The sequence below is a fragment of the Etheostoma cragini genome, chromosome 12, assembly GCF_013103735.1.
Source record: "Etheostoma cragini isolate CJK2018 chromosome 12, CSU_Ecrag_1.0, whole genome shotgun sequence".
Classification (NCBI taxonomy): Eukaryota; Metazoa; Chordata; class Actinopteri; order Perciformes; family Percidae; genus Etheostoma; species Etheostoma cragini.
In genome coordinates, this window is record NC_048418.1 from 25,093,610 (window position 1) to 25,112,643 (window position 19,034).

General features: G+C 42.9%; 1 protein-coding gene across 12 annotated transcripts in view; it reads right to left on the minus strand.

Annotated features, from left to right (window-relative positions):
• pard3ab (par-3 family cell polarity regulator alpha, b) overlaps positions 1 to 19,034 on the minus strand; it is a 229,154-nt gene that overhangs the window by 10,498 nt on the left and 199,622 nt on the right. For 11 of the 12 annotated variants that reach the window (XR_004658687.1, XM_034887133.1, XM_034887134.1 and 8 more), the window contains one exon: positions 2,103 to 2,226. Coding sequence is in view for 11 of the 12 variants with exons in the window: in XM_034887133.1 (XP_034743024.1) it covers positions 2,103 to 2,226 (124 nt within the window). In the remaining variant the exon portion in view is untranslated. Of the gene's footprint in view, positions 1 to 755; positions 2,227 to 19,034 lie in introns of those variants that run through there. The other variant, XM_034887135.1, reaches the window with a different exon arrangement.

Here is a 19,034-nt window from a genome sequence, read left to right on the forward strand (position 1 = left end):
AGGAATGCTTCCAGCACCTTGTTGAATCTATGCCACGAAGAATTGAGGCAGTTTTGAAGGCAAAAGGGGGTCCAACCCATACTAGCATGGGGTACCTAATAAAGTGGCCGGTGAGTGTATATATCTGGTTAAGAACCCTAAAATGTTCAGAAGCTCTCTTGTGAAGCCAATTGAAATCAGTGTGGATCACCCAATACTGAAATTATAATATGGACTAGTGCAATACCCTAATCGCAGGTGTGCGGTCATGGAAGGCTTGTTTCATGTGGACGTGCTGTCATTACTTCAATTTTCTAATCAGAGTGACAGAAACTACGCACTTTAGCTGTAAGTGTTGTGGTGCTGCAGAGACGTCCCAAACTACAAATACCATCCTAAAGACTAAAGTTATCCTCTTTGTTTGGTGCAGGTCCTCGCAGAAATAAGATCATCATTCCCTCCAACATTGTACCTAACATCGCAATCGCTTTATCAGTCAAAATAATCATAACTAGATATTTTCCTCCCATTGGTCAGCCCTAACACTGAGTGTTCCTGGGGAAAATGAGACTTGTGACAATAGTGAATGCCCCGCAGTTGATGCACACAGACCTAATGCTGGAGTATTGTTGAGCTCTTTAATTGAGAGCAGGGTCGGCTGTTCAGAGACAAAGGGAGATGTGACCTGCGCTCTTCTTTCCCAGTTTGGCCGTACAACGCCGGCTGGAATGTACGCCAGGGTGTGGAGCCGATTACAATGCATCACTCTGGTTAACACCGCCAAATGAAAAAACACAACTATACATCTTTATTGGATATATCAGCTAGAAAAAGAAAGGCCAGGGAATAGATAATGTGATTCGTGAGCTGTGACTTTACCATTTCCATTATAAATCATAGGAGCAAATTCTCCTATTGCACACCAAAGCTACAGCAGCACACCAGGAGTTAAAAGAGTTCATACAAAAACATACAAAAACACAACTGTGGGTGCAAAAGGACCTTGTATAGAAAAACAACAACAAGGACCATTCATATTATTTCTTGTAAAGGACGTCATTTACAACACACCTAGTGTCTAGTGTCACATTTGTGCCATTTAACACTTAAACCCATTTTAACAATATATATTGTGACATAATTTTGTATTCGAATACGTGACAGAATGTGTGAACTCAACAAAAATGTGTTTCTCAAACCACATGAAAAAATGTGGTGAATACTCCTTTAATGTGTAAAAGCAATAGTATAATACACAGAGATGCTACCAATTAGAAAAATATGGTAAAATCTTCAAATTTTAAAAATTCTCTACAGGTGACTACTCATGGGATTCTAATTTGTTTTTCAAAGCGATGTAAAAAACCAAGTACACTTGAGTTGTGGTGCGAGGAAGCAGGGAGGACTGAAATAAATACAAAAAATGTGACAAGCAGTTTCATCACCTCATAAAACTGTGAGGACCATTCAGGATTTGCTTGCTTATTATTACCCCTTCTTGCTTCAGAATGCACTAATTATCCGTCCCCTCAGCCTGTGAAGCTTTGAATTAATGAAATGCTGGTTAAAATGTACACAACCCTACCTTGAAACTGTAAAAAGGCACAGAAAAACAAAAACGTACAGAGAAACCATTCCCCAACCCAAGTCCATGATGTGGCGGGCGGTGTGGATGACTGACAGACAGAAACAAGTGACGATGGATGAGTAGAGTAGGTGTGTGACAGGTGGGTGGGGGTTAGTGATGGTTGCGTCAGGAGGTGTGCAAACTCCTGCATGCAGGCGGCTGAACATTTAAGCGTGAGGGGGTGTTAGCACCGGAACATTTTGCCAAAGAAGGCCCAATGGAGGTTAAAGGTAATCCTAGTGGGATGATATCATCAGTCTTGTTCATGGGTGGCAGTAGTGGGATTAGTGACGGTTAGCACCATACTCCGGTTAGCCACAGATACTGTTTGGTGCCAACACTGTTAGCATTCTCCTCAGGCTAGCATTGGAAGTTACATTGCAGAGTCTTATGTGGTAGAAGTCGTTCCGTGACATAAAAGGTCTTACAGTACGGCCATCTTCCTCGGCCGCCAGCGGGATCGGAGTTACAGGCTCCCGTCATTTCAGACACTCACCCAGGGCTGCTCAAAGCTGTAGGTCCTCCTGCGGTCGTCGGGGTCGTCCGGGACGGTCTGGGCCTGCTGGAACTCCTGCCTCAGCCTCTGTATCCGGTCGTGGTTGCTAGGGGCTAGCCGGTTACTGGGGAGAGAGGGGAGAGAAAAAGAGGGGGGAAAGATCGATGAGCGTGAGCGCTCCATTGTGAATGAATGACCTGGTTCCATCAGCGCTGGGCGGAAATGGCCCAAAGGATGAACTTCTTTAAAGTCTAACATGCTTTGTTCATGAATTGATGAAAAGCAGCGCCGTTTACTCTGTCAAGGCATCCCAGATCCACTCAAGGTGGATAGAAACGTGTTAGGGCTTACAGCACAGCCAATAGCAATATGAATCAAACTAATGTGCCTCTGATGTATTATTCATCACAATGAACAAAGACTAGTGGTGAACGGTGAGCGGGTCCACAACCCCCCCAACCCCTCCAGGCCGCATATCATTCTACAACTGCACTGCTATTGTCTGTTGCAGCCCCGCGGTGCTTACATCAAGCAATGCTGCCTTCAGTGGAACTCTCTCAGGGTACACCCGACAAACCGCTCCAGCTGGTCCCTAGTGTTAGTGGAAGCAGTGTACGATCAGTAACAAGTAACAAGGTGACCCCCGGTTAAAGTTAAGACATTTTAAGACTGTTTTAATACCATTTAAGTCCCTGTGCTTATAAATAGGGAAATATAGATCATACTGTTTACATAAAGGAGAAGCCAGGCTACTGTTAAATAGATACAGTGTCCTACAGAGGACAGTAATTTACACGTTTTCCTTTGAACACAGCTATTGTGAAAAGAGGTTTCAGGGTAGGTGACCAGCGGGAGATGTTGACTCCAAGCTCGAAACTCAACTTTCTAACTCAACCAGGAAAGTCCTGGAGACTTTCTTATCTCTAAAACTCTAAAGGTCAAACCTGCAACTCTTTCCAGACCCAGCGCTTCCCTTAGTTTGAGTTTTCAAACCTTTTTCCGCCTATAGTAGGAAAACATTAAGGTCAGCGTAAAGATCCAGAAAAACAGGACTTGCATGGACAAAAATAAAACTAATTTGGAAAAGATTTAAAAAACATCTCATTAGCTTGGTTATGAACTGAACTGCACAGTTTGAATATTAGAATATCAGCTTGTCTTTATGATGTCAAAGTATGACTACACCTAGGCGTAACATTAACCCAATAACTGCCTTAATCCATTTCATCCATCACAAAATGCTATAACCTAAAACACAGCAGCACCATCAACTTAGCCAACCATTCAATCCAGACGCACACAATAGACCAGACAGAGCTGGTCAGCCTTGTAAACAACCAGGATGTGTCTTATGTCATCCTGCTAATCTCCACGACATGTAACACAGCCGCTTGGCCTCTTTAGAACCCAGCTGACCTGAAAGGAGGTACGGTCTGAGTCACTCTCTGGCTAGGGGTCAACGCCTAAATGCCAGCTTCAACAAAAAAAGGCTCATATCTGATTGTGAAACAGATGTGTGTACCATTGAAAGAAAAAAAACGGAATTTGTTAAGTCTGTTATGCAACCAAGTCAACAGTACAAACAGGGTTTCTGCAGGTTTTACCAAGTCAGATTTAAGACCTTTTTAAGCCTATATCACAACATAAAAGTACGCCAAAATGTAAACAAATTTGTTCATTGGATTAAAAGCAACACAGAGTAATACTAATCTGTATTTATACAGCAAATTATATTTGGACTATTGTAAGACAGAACACCACAAAATGAAATGAAAACATTAGCGAATGTAAGACCTTTTAAGGCCTAGTTCGATTTTGAAGTCCAATGTCTGTTGGATGAAAGATCCCTCTGCTGAGATAGTTGCAATCAAAAGTACATCATCATTAAGGCAACCTACACCCCCATGCTGTATACCGAGAATCCTGCCCAAGAGACTGAAGAGAAAAGAAACTCACATGAAGGATCAAAGATCTCCAATCTTCCAGGCTGACAAAGCACTGTAAATCAATCACAGAAAGAGCAACACTGTAATACAACTGTACTGCCATATAACCCCCAAGACGGGGAAGAACAGAGGGCCGAGGTTAAGTCCGAGATGAGCTTCATCCTCTGGACAGGCTCACTCAATATCTGGCTGTGCTGTATGAGGCTGAAAGGTCACAGTGTGGCTTTGTTGTGTGGAGTGTCTCTGGGACTCAATAACAGGACCGGGGCTTGCTGACTGGGCTGCCAGCGAAGCTGTTTACGCTGAGATGAACCCCTGCCTTTTATGGTCGGGCATGTTCCCTGAAAAGCTGTCTGTCTTGGTCTTAAGCCTGGGAATTAGCTTTGGGAAGATGTAATATGTACATTGTGGCCAGACTTGGACTTCAGAACCACACTTCTAGATGAAGCATGATGAAACAAAGGGGTTACAAAATAAGAAGCTTTGGGAAAGAAGAGTTTCACAATTTGGTCTTGTTTTTTAATATGATGTATGTTTGGAAGGACAGTTTAAGGAATAATGTGACCAGTTTTGGCTTTTGTTTTCTCTTCTAAATTTGGCTAAATCTGAAAGGTTGTTTAAAACGTGTGATCATTCAACGCTTTGAGAGCAAGATTGAAGCAATTAAAGACAGCCAGGAAATTCTTGCTTCGGTTGGCATGAGATAGGAAGGGGTCCAAATTGGACCCAACTCTAAACAAATAGGATTTATCAGAACTGTGGCGTCACTTCCAAATCCCGTGTGACACTGACGCTGCTTACGGATCCCAATCAAAGCTGCCTCTCTGGGGCGATGTACAGTAAGTGATAGAGGCAGCTGATGGACAGAGTCTTAATCCTGTGGATTATAAATGAATGGCCTCATTCACACAGGGTGTTCTTCCCAGGAGCATATAAGAACCCCAGACCTACCCCCAACTTCACATGGCCATAACTTTCAGAACTTTTGACTCATTTAGCAACTGGGAACTTTTTGTGGATTAACGTGCCCTTGGAACTAATGCAAAGCTCAGGGTGTCTGTGCAGTTTTGGGGCAGTTAAAAAGAAAAAGCTGGAGTCAACCCCACTGTCAACCATCTGGCCCACAGAGTCTATCTGAGGCTGTACAGCTCAGTGAGTTGACGATGCCTACACAGTGGAGAGATCCAAGTGGATCTTGTGTCTGTTGGGTGACGAGGGCCCTCGAGGCGAGTGGTTACAAGGGGGGTGACCCCGCGGATAGAAGAGTAGCATTGTTGGTTCACACTTCAAAGTCTCAGATGGAAGCCTCAATCTGCACTGTGCGAAGGGACATAGATAGATAGATCTTTGTTTTCACAGTCTGTTTCATGCACGTGGCAATATGCACAGACCAATACATAGGTGAACAACATAAAGACAGGTATATAGACATATAGAAACAAGCCCATTCACAACAACTCCACACTATCTCTACAAGGTCAGGGGGGTGGTTTGTTCAGCAGTGCTATGGCAGAAGCAACAAAACCTCTGCCAAAGCGAGTCCTTCTACACCTCAGAGTCCTGTATCTGCGGCGAAGTGTGGATATAGAGGGTGATTGCTGTCATTAACAATAGCGAGGGCGAGCTGCGTGATGGCTTACGCGTTCAGGTCTGAGATGTTGGGTGTAGTGGAGCTGACAACTTTGGAGGTGACATGCGTGATCTTGTTTTTGTTGAGAAATGGTGAGCGTGCTGGAGAAACAGAAATAGCCGGAATAATAACAGACCCGGCCAAGACAAGTCAGGGTTTCTTCAATCTTATCAAAGTCTATTTCATCATTTAATTAAAGGACATCATCTGCCCCAGTGCACATTAACAGTTGCTGATTTATATAAAAATCCCACCTTGCTCTTAATAATACACGGATTGTATTTGGAGATATCCTATCTATTTCACTAGCCAATAATCCTTATTTTACGATAATCAACTGTTTTTAATTAAAATCCACCGTCTTAATTAAACATTTAATTAAGCATGGTTAGTCATGGGATTCCCATCTCGTATGTGAGCGTCGTACTGACGAGCTCGCCAGGCTGTTAAATAAACATTTACTGATGCAGCGATACGCATAGGAAGAATACAGCGCACGTCGTGAATACGTGTCACCCCTGAACGCAGCAGCTGTGGCGGTTAGTTTCTGTAATCTTATCAGATGGGGGGGGGGGACTAGGCCCTACATCCTCTGACAATGAGAGAGCGGTTGCTGGAGCCTTTCTCTGCTGTGAGAAATGAACTGAGATGCAGAAGATGATAATCCAGGTCTACTGATCAAAGGCCCACGGACCGCTAGGAGGGAGACTGATGCCTTTGCTAACTGGTGCTAATGGCTAACGCTCCTTCTGTGAGCTGCTGTAAGGCAGAGTCCCTAACATACCACACATGGAATGATTTAACAGCTATCCTGATTAAAACAATAGCTGGCATCATCTCTGATTACTTCTTCTGGTTGGATGATTATGAAAGACTTGAGACTTGTGTAGTGTAAAGGAGTGTATTTTCTAAAACGCCAAGTTAGAAGTTATGTGTACTGCGACTCCATAACTGGTGTATAATAAGACGATGTGGGACAAGCACTATATGTGCATGACACAAAATACTAATTAGACACAGACTTGAAGCCTGGTTCACCTTTAATATCCAGATCTCGGTCACTTTGATGATCCTGAATAATTCCCTAGAAGCTGGTTAAAAGCAGGTTTGGTAAATGTTAAAAATCTATCAAGATTTGAAAGGAGCATCTCCTCGGGGCTCCGTTTAAATTCTCCCCCTGCCGCTGCCTCAGAGCAGCCACAAGGGGGCGAACCGTTGCACATCGAGATCGGGCTCGTCGACGGAGGGGTAAAGTACGCGCAACGGGGGAAGGAAGCATTTCATTGGTTCTTTCCAAGCAGACCGCAGGGCAGTGATTGGTGGGCGTTTTTACAGGATTACAGCAGCTACAGATGATGGATCCTTTCGCTCAGTTAAAGTTATTTATTGCTGTCAGGGTACAATCTGTGTACATTGGAGGTACAGTTACCAACCCTGCCTTTAATACACAGCCCTACTGTATAGGAGTGAGTAGCTGAAAAAGAACAAACGTGTTCATTTGCTCTTCCTTGGACACATTAAGGTTAAAAAAGGATTAGCTCAGATGCCTGACTGCTCACAGCCTCCTCGGTGCTCGTTGATCCGGTGGAGAGATTAGAAGGGCCAAGCGGCCACTGTCTGTTGTGTCTGAGGCCATTTAGGCTCTTATTAACTCTATCTTGCTTTTACTCGGGATTACAGGCTTAACCCTGAAACACAGCGGGGGGCCAGATTGATCTGCAGAAACACACCAATTAGATGCCAGTCGATACCATATCTCCACGCAACTCATTATCCAATCCCTTGCCTTCGCCTCATCGTGTCCACTGACTAAGTGTCAAATAAAGTGGGACTGCACAAACAAATCAGTTAGTATGCAAAGGATGATAAACAGCTGAGCAGAATTTCCCGTTCTATGTAAGAGCTTATGTTGACAGGGAAGTTAAGAGGCTAATGAATCTAGCTAACACGTTGTGCAACCCAGGCCGAATCAGACACCATCTGCACGCTCGCAGCCCGGCTCGGATCAAACCGCTCTCTTCTCAGAGGGCACGGCGCCAACATGGCGCGCCAAGCTCTGTGGCTGAGTGTGTATTCATCAGGAGAGAAATATGGCACTTGAGTTTGTGAAATGGTGCCCTAGGAGGAGCCGTCAGTGGGCAGCGTTAACAACAAGCACAGCTCGGCAGAGGAATGGATTTCAAGACACATTATACATTGACTGATTAGTCATGATCCACCATCATGTGCGATTACTGGAAATTAGTTTCTGCTTGTTCATAAGTGGATACAAAAGTTGACATACTGCCTTCTTTCATAACAGCGAAAGAACAAAAAATCCAGTATTCATTTGGCTTCCCTCTTCGTCACTTTAGGACCTGAAGTTCTAAATCATCCTCATATTGGAAACTCTGCCTAATACACCTTATGAAGTTCATCCCATTAGGGATGCGTATTATTTTGGGAAGAAACAACTCATTTTCTCCCTCAATCCAACAGTAAGCCACACAGAACTAAAATGAACCGTCACACAGATCCCTTCCTGCGACTTCCAGTAGCATTCACTCTGAGCCCCAGCAATCCCACAGGGTGTCAACACCCGCCCAAAGCAGACACTAACCGTTGGAATCCAGCAACGGAACGGATTGAATTTAATTGGTTTTCAGTTTTATAAGGCATCTCTATTTTTCCAGGGGCACTGCTGGTCCTAAATGTCAGTGATGGTAATATAATATTTGACTGATATTAACGCGTACACACACACACACACACACGGCGCCACTGGAGGCAATTATGACATAGCAGAGGTATGTAGAACCTCCTTAGAATTCATAAAACAATTTCATGCTTTCACATGTCAGCATTTCCATGTTGGCCGGCTCATTTACGAGCAAAAAAATTGGACTGCGTTTCTTATTTCCGTAACACTGCCCTATTTTAACGAAAGGTGGGGAGCATGCTGTCCTATGTGGGCCATCTAAGTTTCATTACTCAAATCCCCCCCCCCCCATCGGATTGTGTGGCAGAGACACATTTGAACTGTAATATCTGCAGGGGCATTTCACATGTGGATTAGCAGGAGCTCCAGTTGTAATGTATTCTGAGATAGAACCATCACAACAGGATTAAAATGAGGAGATATTGATGGATCTAATCTCACGGATGCCTTCAGTGGAAAATACTAAGGGATCAGATGTTATGTAAAACAACTGCCTGCCACGCCTCTCGGTTATACAGACGATTTCAAAATCCATTGTTGTGACTCAACAATGTGTTCGGTCAAAGATGAGTACATCAGCGGTATCTACTCCACTAGCTTGATGCATGAACTGTTGGCATGGTAACATGTTTAGCCATGAAAACAGCATTTAGTGACGGTCTCTCCTTACCAGAGAAGCCACTGCATTGGTCATGTGTTAAATTATTGAGACAGTTATTGGTGCTTTTCTGATAAATGACCTCACGCAGTAGTACTAGTAATTACTGTGTTTTCTAAGTAACAAAGAAAGAAGAAGTAGTGTGACTTTAGCAGTTTTTGAAACTGTTTTGCATCACGGAACAAGACCAAGGACCACTTATCTGAGAGAGAGAGAGAGACGGAGCAGGGACCTCCTACTACATATTTTATAAAATTGAGTTGCATATTTAACTACAATAAAAGCCACATGCCTTTATAAATACCTTTTTAGTGCATAGAAAACTAAGCTATAGTAAAAGATTATTATCATGATTTTATAAATCATGTTTTAATGTTAAACATACGAGGCACGGTGAATCTTTGGGATGACCTGCATCGATGGATGGCTCCCTCAGTGACTACCTGACCTATGGTATAGGCCAATAAGCCTATCCTTTTTTACACAAATAGGCTAATTTATATTTGCTAATATGTTGGATTCATGGTAAGAAATACACATTTTTGGAAAAACTTTCAAAAGTTGCAAAGAAAAACCTCCATCCATATGCCAGATAAAGGTCTAGTACAGAAATGTTTCTTAAGTTAGACAGAGTGTTTCTCTGCAACATCTGTCCTACTTACCCCACTCTGACGCATCTGTCTCACATTATAGAAAGGCAAAATATTTTTCTGTACGAAAAAACTTATAAAAAATGAACTAAATTTTGGAGGCGCCCCTGCAGTAACTTGAGGAAACCCTTAGGGTCCCCGAACCCCTGTTGAAGATCTCTGATGTATTGTGTTTGCCATTTTGTAGTGGTGTTCGAATTCTCCGTGGTTAATTTCATTCAACTATATAATGCCCCTTAAATCCCACAATGCACTGCTAATTTGAGTTTATACATGCAATGTACCCTACATTTTACTCCCGTATACTGCAATGCAATGCCTTCCTGTTTTTCAGAAGGAGAAGAAGGAGCAGATGTAACCGTGGAAACTGAGAAGGTAAACTGGAGCGGGCTTTGGTTTCTAAACAGTGGAGCATGCAACATATATCTATATCATACAACCTTATATTCTCCAGAGGGCTCCGTTTGTTTCAGGAAGGTGTTAGCAGTGTTCTAGTTTGATTTTGTTTACATGGTGCTGGGAGCGCCCCCCCAGCTCGTGTCCTGTATCTCGTTGGGTCGTTCCCTACATAGTTCACTGTTTAATAACCTCTTCACAGGGAACAGTGAGTGAGTGAATGAGGGAGGGGGTGCCACACAACTTTTGTCACAGCATTGCATTACATCATCGGGAAGATGTCCGGGTGGATGGTTGGAAGTGTCGGACTTTGATAATAGACAACACCTGTCAACAGACAGCATTGGTTTATATGAACCATGATGCCAGTGTTTTCCTATGGGTTATATGGCCCCATTCAGAAGCAAATGAGAAGTTGTATTACTAATACTCTTCTATTTCAACCCCAGAGTCAAATTGGTCTTGCAATAGCACAGACACGGCAAGCTAGCTATCTCTTAAGTCTATCTCCCGCAGCCATTTTCCCTTATTTGTTAGAATATTCCTTATTATCTACAATATCCTTTTTCTTTATAATCCTTTTCCTCACCTCGCTCACTAAGTTGCAGTTCCTTCCTACATGGATATCTGGTTTTATCCATATTAAAACTCTCCCAACCTAAGATGCCATCACATTGTGGTGCTTTGATGTAACTAACAAACCAGAAAAAGAAATCTAATCTCCTCCATCGCTGACAGATGGTGATCTCCTGTCTGCAAGCATATTAAACGCAAGCAGCTAAAGCAGCACGAGATGTGATGGAGAGGGAAACCCCGGCATATCTAAAACTGTGCAAATGTTCACACGCTACATCCTCAACAGACCCGTCCCTCTCAGTATGGTCTCTCTCTTCCTCTCACACAGATTTAATCACACACACACACACACACACACGCCATCGCACCTTGCTTCGTGTCTCTCTCCCTTTTACACTGACTTAAGGGTCAACATCAGCCTGCATCCATCACGCCACACTTTTCAATCAGTCAAAGCACAGATCCGTGCTGTCAGATAAGCCACTTACTGTAATGTATATGAGCTTCAAAATGCCATTATTATCCCCACCAACCATAACTGATGCTTACAGGCCACTAGTCTGTGTGATTCACAGCCATATGACCATGATTCAGCACATTCAATCACCTGGGGAAACTGTAACCAGGCAACAAGGTTTGGATATAGGGTCTTCTGAGTAAATGGCTTTACTACAGCCAGCATCACAGCATACTAATCATCCCTTTCTGTGTCAACATGGCCATAAAAGTAGGCTCTCTTAGCCCATTAACTTGTAGTGGTGCTTTAACAACTCTGAAGAGAGTGAAAACTAGTTTCCACCTGCCTGCGCCCACAAGAGCGGTGTTTTCCTACAGGTTGTACAAATTACCGTCAGAGTTGGAGGACCCAAAGTGAGTGTGATGAAAGTGTGAGGGGAAGAGGAGAGGATTTTAAAACCAGCCAGGTGAGCGCCGTTTTATCAGCAGTGGATTAAGGAGGCATTAAAGAGTCCAACTTTTTTAAACATTTTTATGAGGTCTCAGCCAAACTAAACATTGATAACAAGGTCTGACTTTTCATACTCATGAATAAAGTTTAGTTTGAATACCAAAACTACATTTGCACAAGTTCTTGCCTTTTCTTGCTAGCAGAGCATCAGAGTTGCACCGTGACATGCTCTCTCTTTGTTTTAACCATTTGGGAAAGAAGGGAGTCAAACATCTTTCAGAAGGAGGCGCAGTTTTTGTCAGCTAAGTGGTCCCTTTAATGATAAAATATATATGTATATGTTGCTAGTTGTTCAATGACTGCGCCTGGAAAAACATGGAGGAATTGCAGTGGTGTGACCAACGTCTTTTTTCTTTAAATCCAGATTAGACATTTAGATATTATAACAGTTAGATAGCCCAAGCTAGCCTAATGGGTATCTGTACTGTAAATTGGTTGAATATCAGAAGAGGGAAAAAAAAGCTACTTAAATATGTGTCTTTAACGGGTGCAGGACCGGCATCGTGAAGCACCCCCCCTCCAGGTGGATCCCAATCCTGGCCCTCCAAAAACTAGTCTTCAAAAGGTGACACGTGAAAGGAAAAGGACCCGTGGATGGTTAGATTTGATAAGGCCCAAGAAAAATTAGAGCCTTTCCAAAATGCTGTTAACCCAATCAGATCCAAGTAGCAGCAGAAAAGGGCCATTCCCAAATCCCATTAGTCAAAACCCAGAGGAATGTGAAGACCTGTTCTCTATTAGGACAATAACAGAGACAATGGCGGCAGAGGAGAAGCAATTAGACATTCAAGATTAAAGAATACATGGACAAAATAACTGTAATGAAATATAATGACTTTAAAGCTGGTTGATAGATACAATTTGAAAAAAAAAAGAAGTTGGAAAGACTCCAAAAATCGGATTTCTCTCTATGTGTATCAAAGACTGAACACACAATGTGGCCTGCATTACCCTGCTGCCGCGGTGATCTGTACATTAGGAAGCAGACCGCCTGAGTGCGACATTATTCACAGCGACCACAGAAAGGATCCATCTCTTCTATGACAGAAGAAAGGACCCCCCCCCCCTTTTTAAAGGCTGCAAAAGGAAATGAGGGACGGGACAGAGAAAGGAAGAGCGAGATAGGTGATTGTAGCTGAAGGAAAGAAGCAGAACGAGGCCAAATTAGAATTCCAGTGCCAGTTTTGGTGAGAAACATAAGGAGTTTGACTGATGCATATCTCCAATTGTCATTTATGGTATGGCGTTGTCGGGGAGGGGGGAACGAGAGCAGGGAGAAACGGAGGGGGGGAGGGACTGATATTGAGAGAGAAAGAGGAAATCAAATTGGAGCAGGCTATCTTCTGGGGAAGGCAACACAGTCCAGCATCGCATGGCCCTCTCTCCTCCTCTCTGTCATGGCGGCTGGTGGGGGGGGTTGACGGATGTACGTCTCACTTGTAATGATTCCAATTTTCGGAGAGCTGTATAATACTGGCCAACGGAAGCATCAGCAGCCTCTGATACATCATAATCTAAGTCAAATTAGGATCCATTATCATCAGGAGGCCCTTTTCCCTCTGTTTCGGGACTGCAGCGGGAGGAAAATGAGACTAGAAGCATCTTGTGACAGCAGGCAATTTTGTGAGAGAAAGACTGAGTGTCTTATCTATGATTGCCATGGTAATGCGTGTCCTAGATGCCAGGGAGACTGCTCAGACCGAGGCTGGCATTTGGCAAATCCATGTTTGTAGCATGAGCCCCTTCTCGTGTGCACTTCCAACCATCCGTGGCACGGTTTGTGCAAATATGAGCTCCTGACATTAAATTCTCAGCCTGTTCTCCTGAGCCATACGTTCCGAAAGCTTTGAAAAGTTAAGCAGCAGGGGGACGACGACTTACAAGCCAGGGAGCGGAGTCTGCTTCCCAGGGAAAACCAAAGACTACCACCCAGGAAATGTTCGTTGGGAGTGTTTTAATACAAACCTCAAACTTAACTGGTCGTTTTGGCGCCTAAACTTAACTTCCCCCGCTGCATAATCCTCACTTTTTCTTGCGTAAACTTAACCGCATTATCAATAAAATAAATAAATGACCAGCAGTTCAAGGTGCTCTGTACCCGGCTCAGGGTCACCTATTCTGGGGTAACTAGACCACCAACTAACCCTGACCTGACGGAGCACCACAACCAGCAGCTTGAGGTGTTCTGTACCCGGCTCAGAGTCACCTATTCTGGGGTATCAAGACCACCAACTACCCCTCACCTGGCGGAACCCCGCACAAGTTTAATTGCCGCTCTGTGGCACAAAGCTGTTGCCAATGTCACGTGACCAGTCTGAAGTTTTAGCGTTGACAACTTTTCATACAATATCATGCAAATAAATTCTACACTTTTTCTTAACAACAAGAAAAAAAAAACATCGGATTATTAAGTATTTGCTTTAACTAGTCTGCCAATTTTAAACAGGAGCTATTCATGTTTCAAAATGGTACTTATATTGTTACGGATTTGTTTTTTTTAGTTCTGACAAAGACCTAAAAATGTCAAATTACCTTGTGTCTCATGTCAACTCTTATATCTAACACATTTCAGTTACCAAATCATCCCTAGTACAATAGCTATAAAAACAGCATAAAACATTATTTTTCCAAACAATTCCTCCTGGGAAGCTTAAGTGCAGCACCGGCTCAGCAGGCATTCATTAAAAACCGGGACTCTACACGCCGGCTTCATGAAATATTCAACATACAGTAGCTTTTGGAGGCAAGGACATGTTTTCCAGTCCAACAACAAAAATGTGATTTCTGTTTTGTAAGCACCTGAAGCTCATTTACTTCCCATAGATAATGATGGCAGACCTTTGATTAAGTATTGTTATATTTTATATTTAAAGGCTAAGTGAAGCCTTCTCTTTTCGGTTGAGACCTTGAGCTTTAAGTGCAACAAATGTTCATTGTTTGTGTGTGTTTCACAACGAGTTTAACATAACCCGGACCGACAAAAAAATAGAAGTCATATCAGATCCATGCAGGGGTAATAGTATATATGACACAGTGGTATTGGATCAGTACTCGGTATCAACCGATACGCAGGTTCATGAATCAGAATTGGTATAAGGAAGCAAAATAAATGGTATTTTATACAGTTTGTATGTATATACAAAAAGCTAAAAAAATTACAATTTCATTACTGAGCTTTTACAGAGATTAAAAACAAAGCACTCCTTTCAAAAAATACATAAACATAAAGTGGGAATTTCAAAATAAAGGCGCATCTTAAACAATATGTATCAATATTTTCACTTTGTATGGATATTATTTGATCGATATAAAACAGAAGTAGTTCCTTCTTATGCTTTTTTATCTGGCTAGTTTGACTTAACTAAGAAAACTGTGGTTTTTGGACTTTACATATTGTGGTCTGACTCAACCACAAAGATTATGTATTGCTTCTCAGCAGCTCAGCTCATCAAAAATATTTGTAGAGCTAAAAGCCCCCCCCACCCTTCACTCCAAACATTAGCTTCTGGTTAATCTCTCCTGGCGTAACAGATGTTTCAGTTGTTTACTGTTACTTCACATCTGCTAGTCAAAATCTCCAGGGTCCCACAGTCATCTTAAAAGGAAATCCCGGGTTCCCTCCTCCCCGTCCCGCACAGAGACAACCCAGAGAACCAGCTGGCACAACGCTCTGCACACCTCCAGACAAAGAAGAGTCCAACTATGAAACACCCATAGCATCAGCAGGGCACAGACGCTTCCTCTAGCTAACCCCCAAACCATTCCACCCCCCCACCGCTCCACCTCTTCCTGGCTTTTAACTCGATGCAGCCTGAACTCCCAAATGTGCTGATCACAGAGACCATCCACAGGTGGACATTCTGTGGGATTTGGTGAGTCAGGGGGAAATTAGTTCTGGGAGTAAACTGTAGATGGGGATGGGAGAGAGGAAAAGCTTACAATTTGTCACCATTTGTCTTCTGTTGAGTGTGTAGGGCTGGGGAGTTAGGTTGCTTAGGTAGACTGCAAACAGCCTGTGTAATAACAGGTGTGTTTCCAGAATAGGGTTTTTGCAACATGGATGCAATAATGTGGCTGCTGTTGTTGTTGGTTGGTTCGATTAAAGAATTTCAGCCAAGAAATGATATCTCAAGAGCCTTAAACAGGCAGTAGAAACAGAAACATTGTTATTTGGAATCTTAACAGCTTAAGAATACTAAGTAACTCCACCATTTGGAAAACCAACACTACCATACCAAACTCACAGGGGCACTACCAGTTCCAATAACAGAAGAGAGTGAGCTGGAGATATGTGCTATCGCTAATTGTTCGGACACAGGAAATATTGTCTATTAAATTTCAGTTACAAGTACAGGTCTTCCCAATTACAATTATGTATATGTGGTCTTTAGGAATGTAGCTAGAGCTGCAACAATTACTTGATTTGTCGATCAATCGGACAATAGAAAACTAATTGGCCAATATTTTGGTAATGGATTAATTGTTTTAGTAATTTTTGGAGAAAAAACACCATGCAACATGCAATAGTTCCAGCTTCTCAAATGTTGCTTTTCTTTGTCGTATATGACAGTGAACTGAATATTTGTTTACAATTACTGTGAGGGCCCAGACCTCTGTGACCTGGGGGAAATGATGTCCACCATGTTGCACTAATTTTTCTACAGCTTTTTTTTAACAAAACAATTGTCAGAGAGAATATTCACTCCATTCATTCAATATAAGAGTAACTGATGAGCGTAATTTCCTTGGTTCCCACCCTTTCCCCAGACACACACACTTGAGGCCTGCTTACTCTTTCATGGCATGATCATTTGAAACGATGCTTAACTGTTTCACTCCCAACAAGGAAAGTCCCACTGCCTGGTAAATCTAGCCCGTATGACTGAGCAATAAAAGGCCACTATGCATTCTATTGTGGACAGGTGATACAGTGAATCCCCTGGAGCAGCTGAGTGGGGGCTCCCCCCCCCGGCTACTGTCTGCTTCCTTGCAGACAAAGCTCCCAGACTCCTGTCAAAACATCTCCTAAGTAGGTAGCAGCGGCTACAGCCGTTAGCGGACTTTGTGTGTGAGTGGAGTGTGTGCGTGTGTGTGTGTGTGTGTGTGTGTGTGTGTGTGTGTGTGTGTGGACTCTACCAGAGAACAGAGAGAGTGTGCTGGAAGAGTTGACAGGGTGACTACAGTGGGGCTGGTAGTTTATGTACCATACCATACATATATATATATATATATGAATACATATGTGCATATGGAAGTAATGATCTTTATATGTGCACGTAGTTGTCTTTACATTTTTAAGAGATTACAATTTTTTTCTGTCCTGTATATTTATAAATGGAGTCATTTTAGGTTTTAGGTCAGCTGGACCAAATGAAAGTGTTCAACAACCAATAAAACAAGTGCTTGTGCAGCGGTTGACCCGCCATTGTTTTTGGAGGTTTAGACCCGGTACTGATAATTATAATCTACACTAGATTCAAAACTAATTTATGAAAAATGAAAAGCCAAAGAAGGTGGAAACAGAAGGAAATACATTCTAATACATTGTAGCTAATTGTAAAAATGATGTGAAGAGCCACACAGATCTTTTATCTGACGCAACAGAGACACACATGCACCCACATGAAGTACAAGTGAAGCCCATCAAAGTCTGGTTGCTGTCTAGGGTACCCTGTCAAAATCCCTGTCCCCGGGTGGGAGCTCTCTTTGAAAGGATGGAGGGGAAGAGACAAGGTTGAGGGTGGCAGAGAAAAGAATGAAGAAAAACGACAGCAAAGGAAGGAAGGATGAGGAGAGCGGGAGGATGGGGAAGGCAGAAAGAAGGGGGAACTATTTAAGTCAGTCAAAGGAAGAAGTGATAAAAAATGTGATAGAGAGAGAAAAATTAAGCTAAAAAAAACACCTCTGTTGCACGCACATATTACACTTTGCTATATGATTGGTTTATATTACACAGCAGCATGGAAGATCTGAAGGGAACATTTTTGGGAAGTTAATACTTTGTGGAATGCCTTTCAGATTTTCTTGACCTTATGCTGAGATTAGGCAGAAAATATTAAAAATAAAGCGAGGAAGATGGGATGACATGTAACCATCTGGGTTTGATCCCAGGATGCTGCAGCTATGTGCATAGGAAATCATTTGGGGATAACACTTGTTATTTTTTATCATGTGGTCCCCTAATCGCAGGTGGAGATGACCCTATTTTAGTACATAACCTGTTTTCTGTTCGGATGGTTGTCTGTAACGAAGAGTTTGTAAGTGTGCCATGTCCAGGAAATAGCTAAATATTAGATGACAAAATCCCAAATGCGAGTTAGTCTGGAACATTTCAGTTTATTTTCCATTTTTTAGGGTTTCTATAAACGGCCGTAGACCAAAACAGGACGTATCTGCCAGAGCAAATAAACAAGAACTCGCAGCCTTGGGCTGAGATCGGGTGATCAGGAAAGATATGACACAGCTAAACAAACCCATGATCCATGGAAGCATGTGCTTATGTTTTGTTGCGATATATCATATGTAGACATATGACAATCAAATGTTGCAAATGTGTCAGAACGTGTTTCTAATGTATTTTCAGTGACGATTCAAGTGACCTTTTCCTCTATTTGTGACTGAATGATCCAAGATGCACTGTGCTTCAAAAGTCTGAAAAAGGCCCAACAGCAGGTGCTGAATTATTCAGATGGTGGACGTTGGCTTTCTGGGATGAAAAGAGCTGGAGAAAAAGGGTGCCTTTCTCATTCTGAACATATAGTTCTGATATTTTTTCATTAAGTAGGAGCTGGAGAGAGGTAATGGGGAAATCTGGCAAGTCAAGGGATGGATGAAAGGAGGACTGAAGGATTGGAGGGAAGTATTTATAGATTAGGGCAGACGGTATGGAGGAGAGGAGCGATAAGGCTGAATGAAAGCACAAAGGGCCGAGGAAGGGTCAAGAAAGGGGCCCTCGGAAAAGCCTTCTCAGGGTGGAAGGAGGAGGTTGGGGAGGTGGTGCAAGGACGGTTGGTGGGGGTGTAGGAGGCAGAGATGCAGACTATGCCAAACTAAAGCGTGATTTATGGTTCTGCAGCGGCGCCACGCAGAGCTTTCTCCGCAGCCTACGTAAGTGGCCGGAAGTTTATCTGTAGGTGTTGGTGTGTGCGATTACTTTAAGAGAGTAGCAGGGTCGGTGTGTGTGTGTGGGGAGTGTGTGGTAGAGCGAGTGAGAGAGTGACAGTGATTATCTTCAGAGTCCTAGCGAGAGGAACAAAGTGTCTCCCCTGTTCTTTGTGACCTCGGTGGAACACCTGCAGCAGGAGAAGTTAACCCTCTCCTTGAGTTCATGTTGTAGATGGAGAAGGAGACATGTACGTCTATTCTATCTTGCTCTGGTGCTGTGGAAAAGACTGAGCCCCCCCCTCCCCCC